The sequence below is a fragment of the Equus quagga genome, chromosome 9, assembly GCF_021613505.1.
Source record: "Equus quagga isolate Etosha38 chromosome 9, UCLA_HA_Equagga_1.0, whole genome shotgun sequence".
NCBI lineage: Eukaryota > Metazoa > Chordata > Mammalia > Perissodactyla > Equidae > Equus > Equus quagga.
In genome coordinates, this window is record NC_060275.1 from 114,812,315 (window position 1) to 114,831,066 (window position 18,752).

Consider the following 18,752-nt stretch of genomic DNA (forward strand, 5'->3'; position numbering starts at 1 on the left):
GCCATGTCCCCGCCCAGGATCTGAACCGCCGAAACCCTGGGCCGCTGCAGCGGAGCACGTGAACTTAACCACTCGGCCACAGGGCCAGCCCCTCTACTACTTTTAAAAAGCAGGGCTTGAATTGGGCCAGGTTTCAAAAGACATTTACTAGGCAGCAAGGGAAAACTGACTGTATTTCTCTTGGCAGCTCGACATTTACAACTTAAAGCTGATCAACAAATGCTTGTTAGTCATCTTATCAAGGAGAAACACATATTAAAAGAATTTGTTTTGATTTATCAAATTTCCACCATGAGTCAACGTTTCTTGGAAAGCAGAGTGGTTGCTGTCTTTAGGAAAGCACACTGAGTTGAGAAAAAGAACAGTATGGAGGATTCGCGACGATGTAGACATTTCTAAATAGATGTATTAAAAATACTGCCGTTTTCAGGGGGCTGGACTCGGGGTGTTGTCCACGAGACAGGGCTTCCTCCCAGACTTAGAGGTTAGGGAGGGCTTTGAGGACACACTCTCACCTGCCGCCAAGGCTGCAGGGCTGATGGAAGTGAACTGCAAATCCACTTGTTCGCGTGATTTGCTCACCCGAATGTTGTAGTTGCCAGACCTTAAGGAGCTTCGCCCAGGAGTCCCACTTCCAGATTACAGGGGACAGGAAGTTCTTCATACTTCTCTTGTCTCCGTCATTGATCAACAGGGAGACTTGGGACAAGCCCTTCGACCTCTCTGTCCTGCTTCCTCTCTTGTAAAACGCAGGGCCTGGGGGGCTGCAGGCTTGATGGGGCATCAGAATCTCCTGGAGAACTTGTTATCAAAAACATGGCCAGCAGGTCTGGGTTGGGGCTTGAAAATGCACATTTCTAACAAGTTCTTGGGTGACGCTGATGCTGTTGGCTGGAGATCACACTTTGAGAGACCCGTGTATGCACAGACGTTTGCGAGGTGGACTCTGATGGTGACTTTGCTTTAGCAAGTCTTGTTTGATAAGACTGGCGATACAGCTTTGGGAAGAAAACAATTCTTTTGAGTTCTTTTCACCAAATTCAGCACATCACAGGCCAGGGGGTGGTGGGGTGAGCATGTTTAAGAGTGCTTGGTGAATCACCAGGCTATGGGTGTCTACTAAGGGCAGGTGACACTAAGCACCCTGGATGGGTACTATAGGCTCTAAGGGAGGAAGAATCCAGGAGGCGCAGCTGCTGATCATTGTTACAAATTATACACAAGGCCAGTCTGAAGTCACTGAAACCCTAGGGCATCCGAGTCCAGATTTTGGTTAGACCGAAGAGAAATGCCCTTATATTATTTTTCTTCTTTCACCTTTTTGGAGAATTAGGTGTATTAAGGCCAATGCTGAATTGCAACTATGGGATCAAAAAATTCCTGATTGAGGCAGACAATTGAACAAGTCATGCTGTCTTGCCACTTCAGAGAGGAAGGCCAGTTATCAGTTTCGATAAGTGCTTTTAACCGAGAGTGAGTCCAAGTCCTGGCAGGGCAGCCGTGGCCGTGCTGCGAAGGTGCTGGCGGAAGGAAGCCCTGGGCGCCTGCCAGGCTCTCGCATGGTCATTAGCTCTTTTAATCTGACCTGATCCCGTCAGCTACCAATGAGAAAAACACTCCTAAGAGAAATTGAGAGACGTGTTGAGAGTCACACAGCTAGTGAAAAATCAGAGTCAAGAGTCAAATCGAGGGTTCGTGTTTCAAGTTTGAGTTCCCAGGAAGAAGCTGCCTCCTAACGCATCCTTGGGGTCCTCTACCTCTTAGAGGCTGGCCTGGAGCTACGGAAAGAAACCAAGGTTGCTCAACCAGGCTGGTATTTGCAGCTTTGCTTTTAAACAGGAGATTATAGACAATTGCTCTATTTTTCACCCTTTGGCAAAGTATGATTTCTTTATGTGAAGAGAAAACTCCCAAACTTAGAGTTGGATTTATAAGAACAAAATTTTCCAGTTCCTCTCTCTTCAAAACTGCATAGACGTTGGCTCGGTGCCTTCTTAAGCCTCCTCAGACATAATAGGCAGCTTGTGGGGCTTAGCAGCTCCAGTTAGTTCAAGCTATCGTGAATGCTGATGTACACGGTCAATTCCAAATGACTCATGCAGCCTGTGTCTGATGCTTTCCCAAAGAATTAAGTTAAACCAGAGTACATGGACGGAGGGGTGCTGTTGCTAGCAGAATCTTTTTACTATTAAAATATTCTTTCCTGAAAATGTTTTCTAGAGATGCCAACATGAAAACTAGACCATGTGACACATCGAGCATGCTTTCTTTCTTTCCACGGAGTTGCCTAACCAATGATCTGCATCACAAAATTTGTCCTGGTCTGAATTACTCAAGGATATCTCAATCTTTGCTTCTGGAGGACTTTTTCTGAAACAACTGTCCACAGGGACAGTGAATGGAAAACAAACCTCAATTCTAGAGCAAACTGCAGGAAGAAAGGGAGGAAAAAGATACAGACTATAAACCAAAGTACATAAAACTTTTAATGAATTAACCTTACAAAAGACAATGGCATCAAAACATCAGACGCGTTTGGTACAAAACTGTTCCTAGGTAGTGAGAACTAATTCTGGTGATAGATGACTACGTGCTGCTGGTACGAGACACAACAGAGCAAGGTGACAGCCAGGGATCCCAGCTGGGGCCCTCAGACAGCCACTGGCAATGGACACGTGGATGAACACAGTCAAATTCCATGTGAGGTGACAGAATCAACTTATTCACAAATACTGTGTGTTTTAATATCAGACTAGCGGATGCGGTTGGCGAGCTACCATATTTTCCAGAAAAGAACATGCACCGAAGATAATATACACCCCCTAGTTTTATTGCCTTAAGAATTTTTGTTTGTTTCACCTCTATCGTCTTTGTTAGTTCTTTGAATGCTTTTCTCCTATAACGCACACTCCTCTTCCTTTTGCTTAGGAGTAAGCACAGTGCAAGTGGCAGAGCGATCTTGGCACACATCAGACACCAAACGGTATGCCACCGGGTCATGGGGACAAGTCTGCAAAGGCTCCAGAGGACAGAACAGAGCACGCACATCAAAAACGAGGGACAAAAGTTGCAGTCAGAAAGTGCATTGTACCTTCCTGAAACGACAGTCTTCTTGCCAAAATGAAGGCGACTCTTCAGGAAGCCAGGTTGCTCTGGGAGAGGGACCTCGACATTTCTGTGTTTACAAAGTATGTCTTCAGTTCCCCCTTTCCTTTCACGTTGATTATTCCTCGACATGTGCACGTGTATCCCAGGGTCTGCAGAATGAGGCTCGTCTCCTCAGTAACCTAGAAGCAGATTGACACATGAAAAAGTGTCAAGTGCATATATTGACACTGGCTTTTGAAAGGTCATTACACTAGAAGGACAAAGAACCAAAAAATGTTCACGTGCTTTGACCCATTAATTCCACTCCTGAGAAAGCAGTAGGAGAGAGAATAATCCACGAGAAGAAAAAAAATTTCGGGACAATGTTTAATTCAGTGCTGTGACAGTGAAAAACCGGCAACACCTAAAATTCAAGTAATCGCCAGGGTTAAGTCCACGAGGATGCTGTCACAGGATCAATATCACGGATGAGATGATGGAATAATGTGGAACACTTCACCCCAAAAAAGCAGACTTAAGCCTGGATCCCTGCTGTGATTTCAACCATGTGAAGATTATGTATTCACATATAACAGACCTGGAGAAGAAAATAAATCAAAATACTTTGGGAGTGGTTGAATTTTGGATGATGTTTACAAATTGTCCTGAATATCATTTCATGAAATAATATTAATAGATTTCAGTAAAGATGGAAGAAAACACTGAGAAGAGGCACAGTCGACTCCTGCCAGTGGCCACGTGTTTCAGTTTAACGCACATGAATACAATGGCCTAAAACTAAAGAACACTAGGCATTTGCACTAGCCTGTGCGTGGGCGGGACACTCAGTCAGGTCCTGAGAGTTTCCTCACTTCAGTGGGTTGACATGAGATGACAAAAGGAGTGAGCCCCTCCCTTGCAGCCTGTTCATGTGACAAGGGTTGTGATTTCCTGCCATTGCACCAGGAGGCAAGGACCCCAGCTGCTGAATCACGTCCAGGGCCTGCTGGGTAGGACAGCTTCTCTCCCTGAGGGAGGTGCCTTGTCGGGTATTGAGTCTGCAGCATCTCAGCTTGAACCTGCGCTGTGCTCAACTTGTGGGGACGGCAGCCCCGGCCTCGGTCTGTCTGCTTGAGTGTCAGAGAAGCCTCCTGCAAGAGACATTTTCTGAGGCAGAGGACGGGTGACATGCACAGATGCAGCCAAGAATGAGGCCTTAGCTCCTGAGGTGAGAGAAGACCCACTAGTCAGGAACATGGTCCCCCAGCCAGGTCCCCTAGGAGGTATCTGGGTCTTAAGCAGAGATAGAGGGAGCTGTTTTCCCAGAAACCCCTGATCACACTGCTTTGGAACCATGTAAAAAAGCAGAGGAGGAGAGATTTTCTCCCATTTCATCAGAGGAAGTGGATGTGGCTGCCACAAGGGAACCTGTGGGGCCCCAGTCCCCTTGGGCATGTGGGTGACGCACATGTGCTAGGCAGGCTTGTGGACAACACAGCAATGCTACACCACAATTCTGTTTTTGCTGTGGGCACTGTCGGGGGGCGATGCAGTGGTGGGGGCAATGGCAGCAGCAATGAACCAGCCTCCTTGGGCTGGAGGGCTGAGTGAGGCCTCAAGGAAGGAAAAGGGGACCCAGGTGCCAGACGCTGATGTCCTCCTCTCCCCTGACCCGGCCCAGGGGAGGACAAGTGTAGCTGGAGGGCGAAGCCAGCAGCACAGGAAGGACTTTGGATTCTGGACAAGGACTGAAAGAATATGGCCATAGTTGAGAAACTCACATTACAAATGTGTTCTCCTATCAGAGTGCTTAGGGGCAATCAGCACTTGAGAATGCTCCAGGCATTTGACTTCTGACCTTCCACGCAGAGAACAAACACATCTTTTGGAGCCTTGAAAGTTAATTTTGCAGTTGAAGTATTTATTGGTGCCAAGAATCCCCACTGGCTTTTTTTAGCTATCCATTGGTATTTGTAACACTAACCACACAATGACCATGAATCGGGGAGGAGGGAGTCATCTCCCGATTAACACAAGCTATTATTTCTCCAAGTCCAGGGGAAGCCTGGCTGGGCGCGAATTCTTTGGGCTTCCAGGCTAGAAAGCCTGGTGGGAGTGTAATGCTCTTTAATAAAGAGAACCTGTTCCTCAGGCCCAGGAAAAGCTTTTAATGGTCTCCCTCTCATTTTTTATTTTTCCTGGCATTTAACGACGTGTTTTGCACATCAATAGGACTGAGAGGCTCCTGGAGCTGGAGTGAGCTCCAGCCTCAGAAGAAGAAAACCTACCCAGATGCGAACCTTCCAGCTGCTGGGCTGAGTGAGCACACAAAGGCCTGCAAGTACTTCACTCTTGACAGGGAGCAACCTATCTAATTTCCTCCCTGGGGCTCAGAGAGCAAAGAGACTGTCCAGGTGGCTGCTCTGCACTAAATCACATGGAGTTTTATGATGCCCAGTATCCTCTTAGAGACACGCATGAGCTCAAACCCATTTTAAACAGTGACCTGTAGGGGATTTACGATCTCCAGGAGGGAGCGCTCTCCCTGACCAGGCTCTCTTATATTGCTTTTGATACTTATCTCAAGTGCTTGAAAACAGCTTGGAGAGTGGTGAAGAACATTGAAACTACTATCCATCTTCTGTTCTAGGTGTGTGGTGGGGGCCTAAGTCGGCCTACAGGTGGGAAAGTGTGCCCTGGTAGAAGCTTGCCTCTCCCCGCCCCAAACAGAAAACCACTCAGGATTGCTGGAGCATCCCTGGGCATTGGAAGCGACCAGTGATGGGCATGTAGAAAGGCCTAGAAGCCATGGTGTCATCAGGGCAGGATTAGACTAGGCTGCCAAGATGGCAGACCCTTCCTCTCAAGGGTGGGCAACTGGTCTGTCTCCACAGACAGTGACCACAGCTCCAGCCCACTCAGAGGAGCCCCATTTCTGTTGAGAGTTTCCTCTGGGTTGGATCTCGTGAGCAGAGCAAGTTGTCTCTTTTCTCTTGGCAATGGTTAGTTTGACTGGGAAGGCCTGGAAAATTTCCTCTCCTCCTCCTGTCACTTTTCTCTTTTATCTCTCCCTTCTCTTTGTAGGATGGCTGCTTACTTTTCAGTAACTGTGGGCTAATAATCTGACCAGAAGAAGGTGAACCCTTAGAAGTAATGTTCATCACCTTCCATGTAAAATTAAAGATATGCTTTAGCAAGGCCACAGAAATAGAACCATCTTGGATGAAGGAGTGAAGTAGTGTGAAAGGCCAGGAGGTAAGCAGAGGATAAATGAAAGCCTGTTCTTGATGATACTGGTGCTGATGTCTTCTACAGATTTAATAAAGGACTCTAAGTCTCCATCATAACTTTTGGAGGCAAGGTTATTTGAGGACCTTGGACGAGCTGAGACACACAGTATAGGGGCTCACCGAATTCTGCATAAAGGAGAAAAAAATCAACATAGCCTATTGTGTCCAATGATTTTCATACAAATTTGCCATTTGGCAGGAATTTATCTTCCAGAATACATGTCTGGGGTGAAATGTGGAACCATTGTTTTTTGAGAGTGAGGCAAATAGAAAGTTCAGCACAGACACACATACGCCCCCTTCTCATTTGGAGAGGTTAGTCTCTTGTTCTAGGAGTCTGGTACTGTGCCCAAGCAGGTGCATGCATTCATCACAGCTTTTAATTTGTCAGATCTTGGCTTTCTCTGTCTTGGGTAGATTCTAAAACCTTCCAGTCATTTCTAGATGCCCACATCCCATGCTAGTACAATTTAGTACTGTCATTTCATATCACCCTTAATTTCATTTCTTGCCTCTCCCTCATTGGTTCCTTCAATCCTCCTCCCAATTCGGCCATCCTGGAGAGGAGGGCAGAAGGTTATGTCTAGTTTTGGTTATATGATCTCTCTCCCTTGTAAAGCCTGTTTCAGGGTGTAGGGGCTGGGAGAGGGAACGGGAGGGAGGAGTTCCCTCCTGGACTTCACACCCAGGCTGTCATACCGCCATGTTGGTTGTTGTGGTCATTTACCTTCACAAATGCAATATTACATTATTACAATTTTTATTGTGTTAACAGTGCAGAAACTAATTAACATTTCCATAATAAAAAGGATCAAGTAAATTTCAAGGTTTACTTTCTTTCCTTTGTTTTAATATATTATTGTCATTATTATACACTTATTTATGGTTTCCAAGAGGACAGACCTGGCCAATGATGACAGAGCAGACTGAATTACCTGTATTTTGTCCAGAACTCCAGTGCTATCCATCCTACTGGCCACATTTACAGTGTTGCCCCAGATATCATATTGTGGCTTCTGAGCTCCAATTACACCAGCTATTACAGGTCCATGATTAATACCTGTGGCACATCAGAATTGGATTCAAATGATAGTAACTGTCTTAAACAGAAAAGTTTTATAACAACGTTCCTGAATCATCACTACTGAACAAAGATTAAGCCAACTCATAGAACCCTAGAGCAAAGAAAAATTACTCCTCTATCATCTCAAAAACATTAAAACTATGTTCGTCCTTTTTTCCCTTCTGGACCTTGATTCATGCTATATGTCCATTTATCATTATTCCATAATAACATAAAATTATGTTTTAAAAAAGTGAACATTGTGATATAATTATTTTTCTATGTTGCTATATAGTCTTAAGGAAGAAATGATCATTATATTGTATTCCATTACTTTTGTAGTTAACGTTAATTTTGAAATATACATATTTTTTTCTTTTCTTTTCAATGAGTTAATGCACTTTTATGGAAGGTTTTTTTGTGGGGTTTTTTTTTGCAAGGAAACCCTTGATTATGGAGGGTGTTTCTGAGAGATTTCATTTCCCACTGCTGAACTGCATGGTTCTACAGCCTGTTACAGATCTGAGGCCAGGCTTCCTCTTTGCAGTGGAAAGACAGGCAGGAAGTGCCATACAAACACTGGTCCACCTAATTGTCCAAGGCTCACAAGAGGTGAGAGAGAAATTCTCCTTTGCTTTTGTGCAGTACTCAATAAAACTCACACCTCTGCTTTAGACATCCCAAATAGTTCATTCGAGCAGCTGGCTGGTGATCTCAGCCCCCTCTGCCATCAGCGTTTCTTCTGACTGTTGAGTCCTGCTTGCTCAACAGCTCGGGGAAAGGGAGAAAGCCTGGACTGATGATCGCCGGCAATGGGGCGATCTCTATTAGTGCAGGCATCTGCTTGATTTGTGGTTCCCATTAACCGACTGCTTTTACAGCTTGATGTGCAGAAAAGGATGTCAAAAGTGAATTCGATTCTTATTATTTGAATCATCGTTTTTGGGGGTGCAATATTACTGTTCTGAGTTCCTACAGTGAAGTGCTACCGGAAGGCGCCATGCACCAAGGTGGGGCAGGGAAGCGGCCACCTGGGAGAGGCCGAGGGTTTGGGGAAAGGCAGACTCAAAGGCCCGGTGAAACACTGAGCTTAGGCTTCCTTAGAAATCTAAAAGAGCTGGCGTGTGGGGTGAGTGCATAGGTATTAATCGTTACTCAATAATCAGTATAAAGGAAGCACTCAATAATAGGTATTGAATCGGAGGTCCATTCAATCAATTGCTCATTAATTTGGAAAATATTATTATGGTCCAGACCAAGAACACTGTGCTTTGGATGTACACATGTGACTCACAAATAATCATCCCTGTTCCACCTCACAATGAAGAGCAATGATTTTGGTCCCTATATGTTTGACAATAGAGGGGTCATTCTGCCACACGATAGATTTATTTTTTAGAGCAGGGCAGTATGAAAGTTTGAGAAGCCCAGTTTTGAAGCTGTCAAAACAATAGAGAAGTTCCAGGGTCAAAGGGACACCTCCACGCTTGATGTGGTCAGCCGGCTGACGGGGTGGCCTCCTGCCCGCCTGGCGCTACTCACATTTGTATACAGTAGAGCCTGGATAAAGGTCCACTGTGCATGGGGGTGAGAGAGTGTAAAGAAAATGTGTCCAGATGCTGATGATTAACAGGACATACATATGGTGAAGAGAATACCATTTGCTCAAAAGATGTGGAATATTTCTGGGTTTTAAAATTCAGAACATATGCAGAACAAAAGAAGAAAATAGCCCTAAATATTGGGATTTTTTAAAACATTAAAATCTGTATGCAAAAGGAGTGAAAAGCCATTCAGAAGAAATTTGTTAAAAGAACTACTTTTACACGGACTTGCTTTCAGAAGAAGCAAAATGTTACCAAGAAAAACATAAAATGGTCAAAGAAGCTCTTACAGATCACGAATGGCTGCAAGTAACTGCACACATCACAAGGCAGCTGTGTGCGAACCTGAGGGCTTCAAACACACTTCTTTTTGTTTTTTTGATAGACATTTGTAAAAGGCACATAAGCATGGAACATGCTCAAGAATCAACCTAAAGTAAGGGAAGAACTTACTAGAAATTTTTTTTCACTTGAAAAAATGTTGGCTTTTTCTCTCAGATTTGAACATTCAATCTGAAAAGCTGCAGCTTTTTGAGCACCTAGCACACACATGTGGGGTTCTTGGAAGTTGTGACGCCAGGAGTGTGTGACTATTTGAATCATTCTAAGATTTTTTTTTTATTTCTACATCTCTGAAGTCTGGATGCATCTTATAGCCTGTGGTGGGTCCCTGTTTCATTGGCAGCAGTCCATAAAATAATGGAGCGGCTTATAGCCCATGGCTTAAACCAGCTCCTCAGGACAGCTTAAGGCTATACATGCCACGGCTTGCCGAGGGACCCTAGCTGGAAGGACAAGGGTAGTGGGACTGAAATCCAGTTCACAGGCCACTTGCTAACCCAAGTGCTTGCAGCCTGAGTCCACCCAAAGAAGATATTTTTTTCTAATTTGTACAAAAGTGCCTCAGGGGCTCATAATTTCCCTGAGTCCTTCCACCTGCAAGCCAGTCCTGCAGCTCTAAGGACACATTTGTCATTGTTTTACTCCAACATGGCAAGGATGATTGACATTTCCTGAGAACTTATTCCTTGTTCCACTCCTCCACAACTGAAAGCAGATCTCGGCACAACTCACCCACTCGCAACTTGAAGTCGTTGAAGGAGTGCTTGTTGATGGCGTCCAGTTTGGCCACCAGTGCAAAGGCGAACTCCACCATGGTGCCTATGTGCATGTACTGCCTCTCGGGCTCCTGAGGAGAGACCAACACGCAGACCGGGTTAGAGCTCAACCAGCGGGAAGGACTCCCTTCAGTCACAAACCTGGACTCCGGCCCCAAAGGAACGCTTACGAATGATGACGCCTGATGCACTGCAGACGTTTTGTAAGAATTAATTCTCATCTCAAGGAAGCACTGTGTCCAAATTCATTTTTGTGCCGGGGGGAGACATGAAACCCTAGAAGACCCTGAGCAGGGCCTACACTGTTTTAACCCAGAAATCGCCAACCAGGAGCCACCTTTGGGGAAGGGCTGGCTGCGTGTTCCCTGTTGCCCCTCACACCCTTGTCCAAGGGGTTCTGGCTCCGGGAGGCTGACCTCCAGGGCCTGCACTTCCTGTCCTCTTGTTTCCTGTTGGATTTACCAGTGGGAGGGCCAGGGGGCGGTTCAGGGGCGGGAGCAGAGAGGGGTGAGGGGAATCACTCCTCCTCTTCCCCATCCGTCATCTGCTACAGCTCTCCCTGGGTCTGGAAACACCGCTCCCTCCTTTTGCCCCTTCTGGGGTGCTGAACTGTGTCCCTCTCAAAATGTGTATGTTGGAGTCCTAATCCCAGAACCTCAGAATGTGACTGTATTTGGAGATGGAGTATTTAAAGATGTAATTAAGATTAAATTAGGTCATCTGTATGACTAATCCAGTATGACTGCTGTCCTTGTGTGTAGAGATTAGGGTACTGACACACACACACACAGAGAAGACCATGTGAGGACAGGTGAGAAAACGGCCACCTACAACCCAAGGAGAGAGGCCTCAGGAGAAACCAACCCTGTGGGCACCTTGATCTCGGACTGCCAGCCTTTAGGATTCTGAGAAAATAACTTTCTATTGTTTAAGGCACCAGGTCTGTGTCACTTTGTTAGGCCAGCTGGAGCAAACTAACACAGGAGGTAACAATTTTCCGCCTTTCCTCGTGTCTGGGTGTTTCTCATCCCTTGAGGAATAGGGCTATCATACGTATGGAGCTGAAGGAGAAGAAAAGGGCAAGGTTTCTAATGAAAATAAGTGGAAATTTCTATTTACTATTAATTCATATTTATTATTCCTGTTGCTAATTTACATTTGTCATTCATTTGTAACACCTAACTATATTTTTGTTTATTTTTGAAGTTGATCTTTAAATAATTTCTATTTCTGGTTATATTGTAAAAATAGATTATTAGTATATGTATATAACTCACAAAATGTATTTACATGTCCTGAAGGTTCCCGCTCCCCAATATTTAATGATTGGGTGCACCAAGACGGTTTGGAGCACACCCTCTGTTCAGCCTGCGTAGAGAAATGCAGTCCCAGCTCTGCCGGCAGGCCTGCCTGTGCATCTGTGGCTTGCGATACGGATGTCCATCTCAGCACTGAAATCAGTGTGGTCTTTCTTTTGTCCCCCTCACTAGTTTGCGAGCACCACAAGGGCAGAGACTATGTTCTATTAATCTGTGTCTCCACAATGAGAAAGTGTCTGCCACAGGAGAAGCACTTGATAAATGTTTATGGAGAGACAACACTTAGGTTGACGGTGGGGGAGCCAAGAGGAAGTGGCTGGGAGGAAGAGAGAGAATCAACAAGCTTTGGTGGGAGGTCAAAGCCAACTGATGCTCAGCTGGGGAGCACGCACTCAGGAGGGATCAGCCACCATCCACTAAAGTGGGGGAGGGCTGCAAGGGAAGAAAAGGACAGAATCTTAGAGGGTGAGCTGGGAGCGCCCCAGGTGGGCTGTGGGAGGGAAGTGGGGCGTCAGTAAAGGACACCGGAGCACTTGAGAAGAGAGTAGGAGAAACAGAACTGGACTTCTGGGACGAGGGTTTAATCCCACTGGGCCCCCGAGAAGCCCAATCAGAGATGGAAAAAGCTTTTGGGGGCAATCAAAGAGGAGGCACCTGGTGACCAACCACGGTGGGGGAGCATTGTCTACACAGGGTGAAGATGAAAACCAACACTGAGGGTTTCAATAGGGATGAGTGAGAAGGAAAGTGGACGAGAACTGCTTATTCAAGATGACAGGGAGATGGAGGAAACCAACGTAACAACCAAAGGAAAACGCAGATGACAAGAGGGCTATTCAGCCTCGTGCAATGCAAATCCCCACAGCATTTGTGCGCCGCGATGGACGAAGGAGAGCACTGACGCAGGTCTCTCTCCCTTGGCAGTGGTGACATCTGGGGGATAATTCTCTGTTGTGGCGGATGGAGAGTGTCCCGTGCGCTGTAGGATGTTGAGCAGGGTCCCTGCCTCCCACGCGACACCAGGAGCACCTCCCCTTCCAGTTGTGACATCAAAAGTGTCTCCAGACGTTAATAAATGTCCCCTAGGGGGCAAAATTGCTCCCAGTAGAGACCACGCACTAAGTAATATAAATGGAGAAGAGAAAGTAAGTTTCTGATTCAGAGACAAAGAGTTCTTCCTTTCCTCAGGTGAATATGTCATTCTAGAAAAAGACCAATGAAATACTACTGTTGCCATAAATCCTCCATTTAAAATTTTGGGAGAAAACCCAAATGATTTTTAAAATTGGAACTATGAAGCCAACTGCCACTAACTGGTGAAAATACAAAGAGTCATTTCTGAAGAACAATTACGCTTTTCTATCAGGGCTAATATTTCCTTTTTCTTTTTTCTTAAAGGCATGCTTTTTGGTGAGAAAGATTGGCCCTGAGCTAACATCTGTTGCCAAACTTCCTCTTTGTTTTCCCTCGCAAAGCCCCGGTACATAGTTGTACATCCTAGGTGTAGGTCCTTCTAGTCCTTCTGTGTGGGACACACCTCAGCATGGCTTGATGAGCGTGGCCCAGGTCCGTGCCCAGGATCCAAACTGGCAAACCCTGGGCTGCTGAAGCGGAGCATGCAAACTTAACCACTACACCGCTGGGTTGGCCCCAAGGGCTAATATTTCTTGTCTCATGACTGATGGGGAAAACATGATTTGGAGGTTTGTGCAGTCAGTTAGAAAACATCTTGCTCCTTAACGGGAAGCACACGCTGTTAAATCAACAGGCAGAATCCCGTGGCAGTAAAAATTACACTGTCCTAGCAAGGAGAACAGATTGGCCACGGGAGGAATGGTTTGCTTTTTACCGAATCAAGGGGCAGCAAACCAGCTCACTCCCTGATAGATTATGGTGCAGTCTGTTTTCACACAGTGAGATTAAACTGGAGGTTTTATGTGACCTCAGCGACAAATGAAGAGACTGAGTTCTGGGAGCGGGGTTTAAATGCAATGCAAGCAACTCATTTGAGCTTAGTAAACCCCAGAAAATATTATGCTCGGTCCCTAGAAGAACTCAGTTCATTTCAAAACTCCTTAGAACTGAGCTTTTGATAAATATTTGATGACAGTATGAAGTAGCGCTTTCTCCCGTGATCCAAATAACTTCTGCTGGATGTCTCCAAATATTTAACTGACTTCCGGCCACACAGTGAGATGACTCATTCGCTTCCCTGGAACACGTTTTGCAAGCTGTTTGTTTCAGAACTTTTGCCAGCAAGGAACACTACTTAAAGTAAATGCACGTTTATCGAGGTGCTCTGGTCATCCAAGGGACTGTTTGGTAACAAGTGAGGTAGTTTTTTAGGCTAAAATTAACACACGTGCCTCCTCTCCTCTCCTCTCCTCTCTTTCCTCTCCTCTTTCCCCTTCTTCCATCCATCAAATAGTCACTGAGCACCTGCCAAGTTGGTGTTGGTCTGATTTTGAAGATTTAGAACTGCTGTCTTAGCAGCAGCTTCTCAATGTTCTCTGAAGGGGCCACCTGCCTTCTCCCAGGTGAGCCGACCTTCACCGCATGAAGAGCGGCCCTCACTTGTCGGCTCATGACACCTGAGTTTCAGGCACTTGTTGGAGAACACAACTGGAGCTCACAACGTCTCAGTGTTTACCAAAACTCTGAGGCATGGAATAATATTTATGGGAAACAGCCTGATTGCTAGGCCAAAGAGTCAATAAATTTGGATTAAATTGGACTCTCACTGCTCTCCAAATGATTTCACTCTGCCGGAGAATGCACTTGGTTAAATACACATTAAGGGATGTTCTGGCAAACATCCCTGCCCCCAACATTTTAAACCATTTTCCATGAGGAGGTTACGAAACAGTCTTCACTTTAGACCCATCGGCATGTGTCCGAGGGCCTATTTATTAGAGCTGGGGCAGGGGCCCAGTGGAGCGCCCAACTCCAACTGCCTTGGTCTGGTTTTCAAATATATTAATGAATGAGTGATTTGACCTTAAGATATGAACACTGAAACATTGTACTTGTGTTGACTGCTGGAAATTTCAGAACTAATACTAGCAACCGTGCATGTATGTATGTGTGTAATCCTCACAATGACTCCCATGCAGGACTTCCTCTCTTTATCCCTGTTGTGCAGGTGGGGAAAAGGAACCCAGGGAGGTTTATCACTTGGGTAAGTGACACAACCACACAACCAGGCTTTGCAGCCAGACAGTCTGACTCCGGGGTCCTCAGTCTTAACAATTTTGCCATCTTGCCTCCTTCCCTGTGAGCATCTAGAACACAGTCAGGACGTTGCTATTTGCATTTTATGTATCATCCTCATCTTTCTTTCTATCTTATCTTTCAAGTTCCTTCTACTTTAGTTGATTGATTTTAAAATATTTTTGCATTGCATTTATTTTTGTAAGCTTCCTAAGGGAGAAATTTAAATAAAATATGCACAAACATGTACACAAATGGGTAAGCAGCTTTCCTCAATATTCTTGCTGATAAAACGGTGACAGGTGGGCTGGCTGATGGGTCTAAGAGATATTCAGCTGATAGGGAACTCTACCCAAGAATTGTTCATAATGGCTCTGGGACTGGCCACCACCCATGTGGATGACTGAAATTCTAATTGGATGTCTTAGTGCAAACTCAAACTTCTGTACCTAAAACGAATATTATTATTTAATCTCCCACAAGACAACTCTTGTTCTTGACTCTCTCTTCCTTTTGCAGATGGCATCATCAATTTCAAATCCCTAAATCTGAGATTCCAATGGCCTGGGCTTCTTCTTTACCCCCTCTATCCCAATCCCTCCGCTCCTAAGTCCATCTCCCATGGACATGCTTCTCCCATTCACCTCTTCCTTTATCTCCCCAGCATCATTGTGTACACTCTGACCGCCGCTTGTCTGAAGGTAAGAAGTTCACTAAATATCTGCCAGAGCTTTTGAGTCAAACAAAAATGGGTTCAGCTCCATGTTCTACAATCTTTAGCCTTGTGTGGCCTTGGCTGAGTCACTTAACTTCTCTGGGCATCAGTTTCCTCATCTGTGAAATGGGACAACAACTACCTCTTTCACAGGGTTGTAGTTAAAATGAAATGAATTGATATAGGCAACATTAGCCTGTGTCCCCCGGGCTCAGGGTTTACTTAGTTTCCTGTATGACAGTTTAAAGAAGCGTATCACTCTGCTTGCCATGACAAGCATCCAGGAGGAAAATGTCAGTAGGAAACTGCCTTATGCCCTAGTTTACTACTTTTCCCTCTTTCCACACAATGAGCATCCTACAGGGACGGACGGCTTTGAGGACAACCTAAGTGTCTGACATTTTAAGTGTCTTCGAGATTCTCAGTATGTACAGTGAAGAGTGACAGTTCCTTTTCTTCCAGTTTTCAGTTTCTTATTAGTGGCATGAAAGTAAGAGGGAATTTCTCTCTACTTAGCACACATCATGATAGCTTTGGTGTATGCACAAAAATATGCAATTTTGGGTTATTGCTTTTCATTTCAGCACAGACCAAAACTATTTTCTACTTTTTCCAGTAAAGAGAACTATGGTTATTAGTTTCAATGTATGCTTTAGCTACTATGAAACGGGCAGGAGAAGATCTCAGAATGATCCTCACTTCTTCCCTAGTCAGCTTGGCAGAGTCTCTGGGAGGTGGGCTGACCATTTGTGTCCCCCGCAAAATTAATCTGTTGAAGCCTATTCCCAAAGTGCCGGTATGAGGAGGTGGGGCCTTTGGGAGGAGATGAGGTCGTGAGGGTGGGGCCCTCCTGATGGGATTAGTGCCCTGAGAAGAAGAGACTAGAGAGAGCTTGCTTCCTCTCTCTCTGCTCTCCTCCAGGAGAAGACACAGGGAGAAGACAGCGGTCAACAAACCAGGAACAGGCTCCCACCAGATGTGCCGGTGCCTTGATCCCCGATGTCCCAGCCTCCAGAACTGTGAGAAATAAGTGTTTGTTGTTTGTGACCCAGTCTACAGTAGCTTGTTATAGCCAACTGAGTAGATGAAGACGCCTCTAACATTCCCAGAGGCTCTCCGTGCTCACCTAGCACCAGAATCGCTGTTTGTGCACATGCCTTCCCCAGACTGCAAACCCGGGGGGCAGTCATTAGCAAGTACCTGGCACTTGCAACAGGGAGTAAAGAAAATGCCTGCAAGATGACCTACTAGCTAAATAAAATCCCAATCAGCTGAGCCAGGGAGCTCCTAATTCAGGAAGGGATAGAGGCATCAACCTGAGTTAGTGACTGTGGATGGGACTTGTTTATTTTTCATAGCTTTCTCGGCCAGCTCCGTTTGCTAATACACTGGGAGAAGGAGGGTAGGAATCCCATGATGGGTCACACAGAGCCTGGAATCTGGCTCAGGAGTTGGAGGGAACAGAATAATGGAGAAACGCTAGTGCTAGCCGCAGTGGGGTCTCTATGGGGTGAACTCAGCAAGAACCAGATGGAGCAGGAGGTAGTAATGACAAACTAGGAACTTCCTTCACCCCACAACCCCGGGGCTGTCCTCAAATTTGTTTGGATATAATAAATAAATAAAATAAAACAAAAAATTCATTTTCAATATTTTTAAAATAATAATTTTAAGTAAAATAATTAAATAATTTAAAAGACAGCAATAATAAAAGTGTTTTAAAAAGTTTAATAAGCACCAAGACTCATACCTTGAAAAAGAATAAATTTCCCTGTTCCCTCTTGCTTCTCTGCTCCTCTATCTTTTTCTGGAACCACAAGTTATTTCTTTCCAAAGTGTTGCTGGCAATGGATGTCAATCTATTTGAAATTGTGAGTAAAAGCTAAAGGTATGGCTTATTATGCAATAATATAATCAAAGCATGGGTTCAAATGAAAGTTTTCATCTTCGTACTTTGGTTTTGACTTGAGTTCTTAGTAAAACTTGTTTGAAAAAGATCAAATCTATTCACATAATCACTAAGACCAGAGACAATCCTAATCCTTGATTAGGGCAGGAAGGATAGGCTTCCTCGACAATAGGGACTGCAAAGCCCCTCAGAGGTTCAGCAAGTAGATGAGGCTCTGGAATGCAGCAGAGGAAATGAGGCAATAGGGAGTGGTGTGGATTGTGGTAAACTGGGGAGAACATGCCAAGACTAATGGAGCTGCTGCTTCTATGCTCCAGTTGATGATAGCTATCATCAGGAAAGAAGATCAGGTAGACACTCTACCAATTTTCAGGAGAAGCTGGAAATGATAATTTTTTAGTGAAATGTTCTTTTTCTTAAAAAAATGCTCTACTAGTCATGAAAAACGTACCTGTAACTACAAGTTAGCTATCATGACTTGAAGTCTAAATGCCATGGCAAGGAACAAACGGGGCTGCAACTGTGGGGCTTGGAAGAGAGTGAGGTCCTGATGTAAAACGAAGGGCCACTGAGGCAGGCCAGCTCCTCATTTCTACTGACCTCTGGATTCCATCACAGAACATCTGCTTATCAGGCGGATGCTCATGGAATGATGAGAGTGGGGTTAGGATGCAAGCCCACTCTCAATGTAATGTTTCATTTCTTGACAAATGCCTGCTTCTTTAAAAACAACCATCAGTTGTTACACGTAATGCAACCAAGGATTTAGTCATGTTGTCTTTAAGCTTTAAAATTAGAACACATTATTTCATTAAAAAAACGAAGCGAAACAAAAGCAGGCATAAAAGCACTGCTCTTACAGGGTGTCCACAGGCTCCTGTGCATGTATTTTCCCAGGGGATAAGCATGCCGCCACTGCATATAGAAAATGCAGAGGTAATTACAAATAAAAGCTCAATTACCGAAAGGCTATTATTCAGATAACTTCACCTCTTTTTGGACTTCAGAAAAACATCTTCTTCTTTGAGAAACCCCACGAATTTTGCTAATTGAATGTCTTTTGTTGCCAAACTAAATATTTAAACAACAAATAGACTTTTTCTTCATAACTAGAGAAACAAAGTCTTAAACTCATTTCAGGTAGGTTACAAAAGGCAAAAAGTGACATTCATTTCTTATAAAAATAACTAATATTCACATTAAAATTTATCAACATGTTATTTTCCTCTCCCCACCTTCGTCAGGGCTGGGATGAGGGCGAGGACAGTCAGCACTCATCTCAGGTGTAAGTAAGAGGGCACCAGAAAGCTTGCCAATGCCATGTTTTCAAAAATCAAAATTAACACAGAAAAATCCAGAATGAACTAAATACTGAAATCTTAAATGAAGATAGGGCTGTGAACCGAATTGTGTCTCCCCAAAATCTGTATCTTGAAG

General features: G+C 44.7%; 1 protein-coding gene across 3 annotated transcripts in view; it reads right to left on the bottom strand.

Moving 5' to 3' along the window:
• Positions 1–2,468: 2,468 nt before the first annotated feature.
• ADCY2 (adenylate cyclase 2) overlaps positions 2,469–18,752 on the bottom strand; it is a 401,911-nt gene continuing 385,627 nt past the window's right edge. For all 3 annotated transcript variants that reach the window (XM_046672164.1, XM_046672163.1, XM_046672165.1), the window contains 3 exons: positions 10,119–10,233; positions 7,313–7,437; positions 2,469–3,287 (listed from right to left, as the gene is read on the bottom strand). In XM_046672164.1, coding sequence (XP_046528120.1) covers positions 3,135–3,287; positions 7,313–7,437; positions 10,119–10,233 — 393 coding nt within the window. In that variant the 3' untranslated portion in view covers positions 2,469–3,134. The remainder of the gene's footprint in view (positions 3,288–7,312; positions 7,438–10,118; positions 10,234–18,752) is intronic.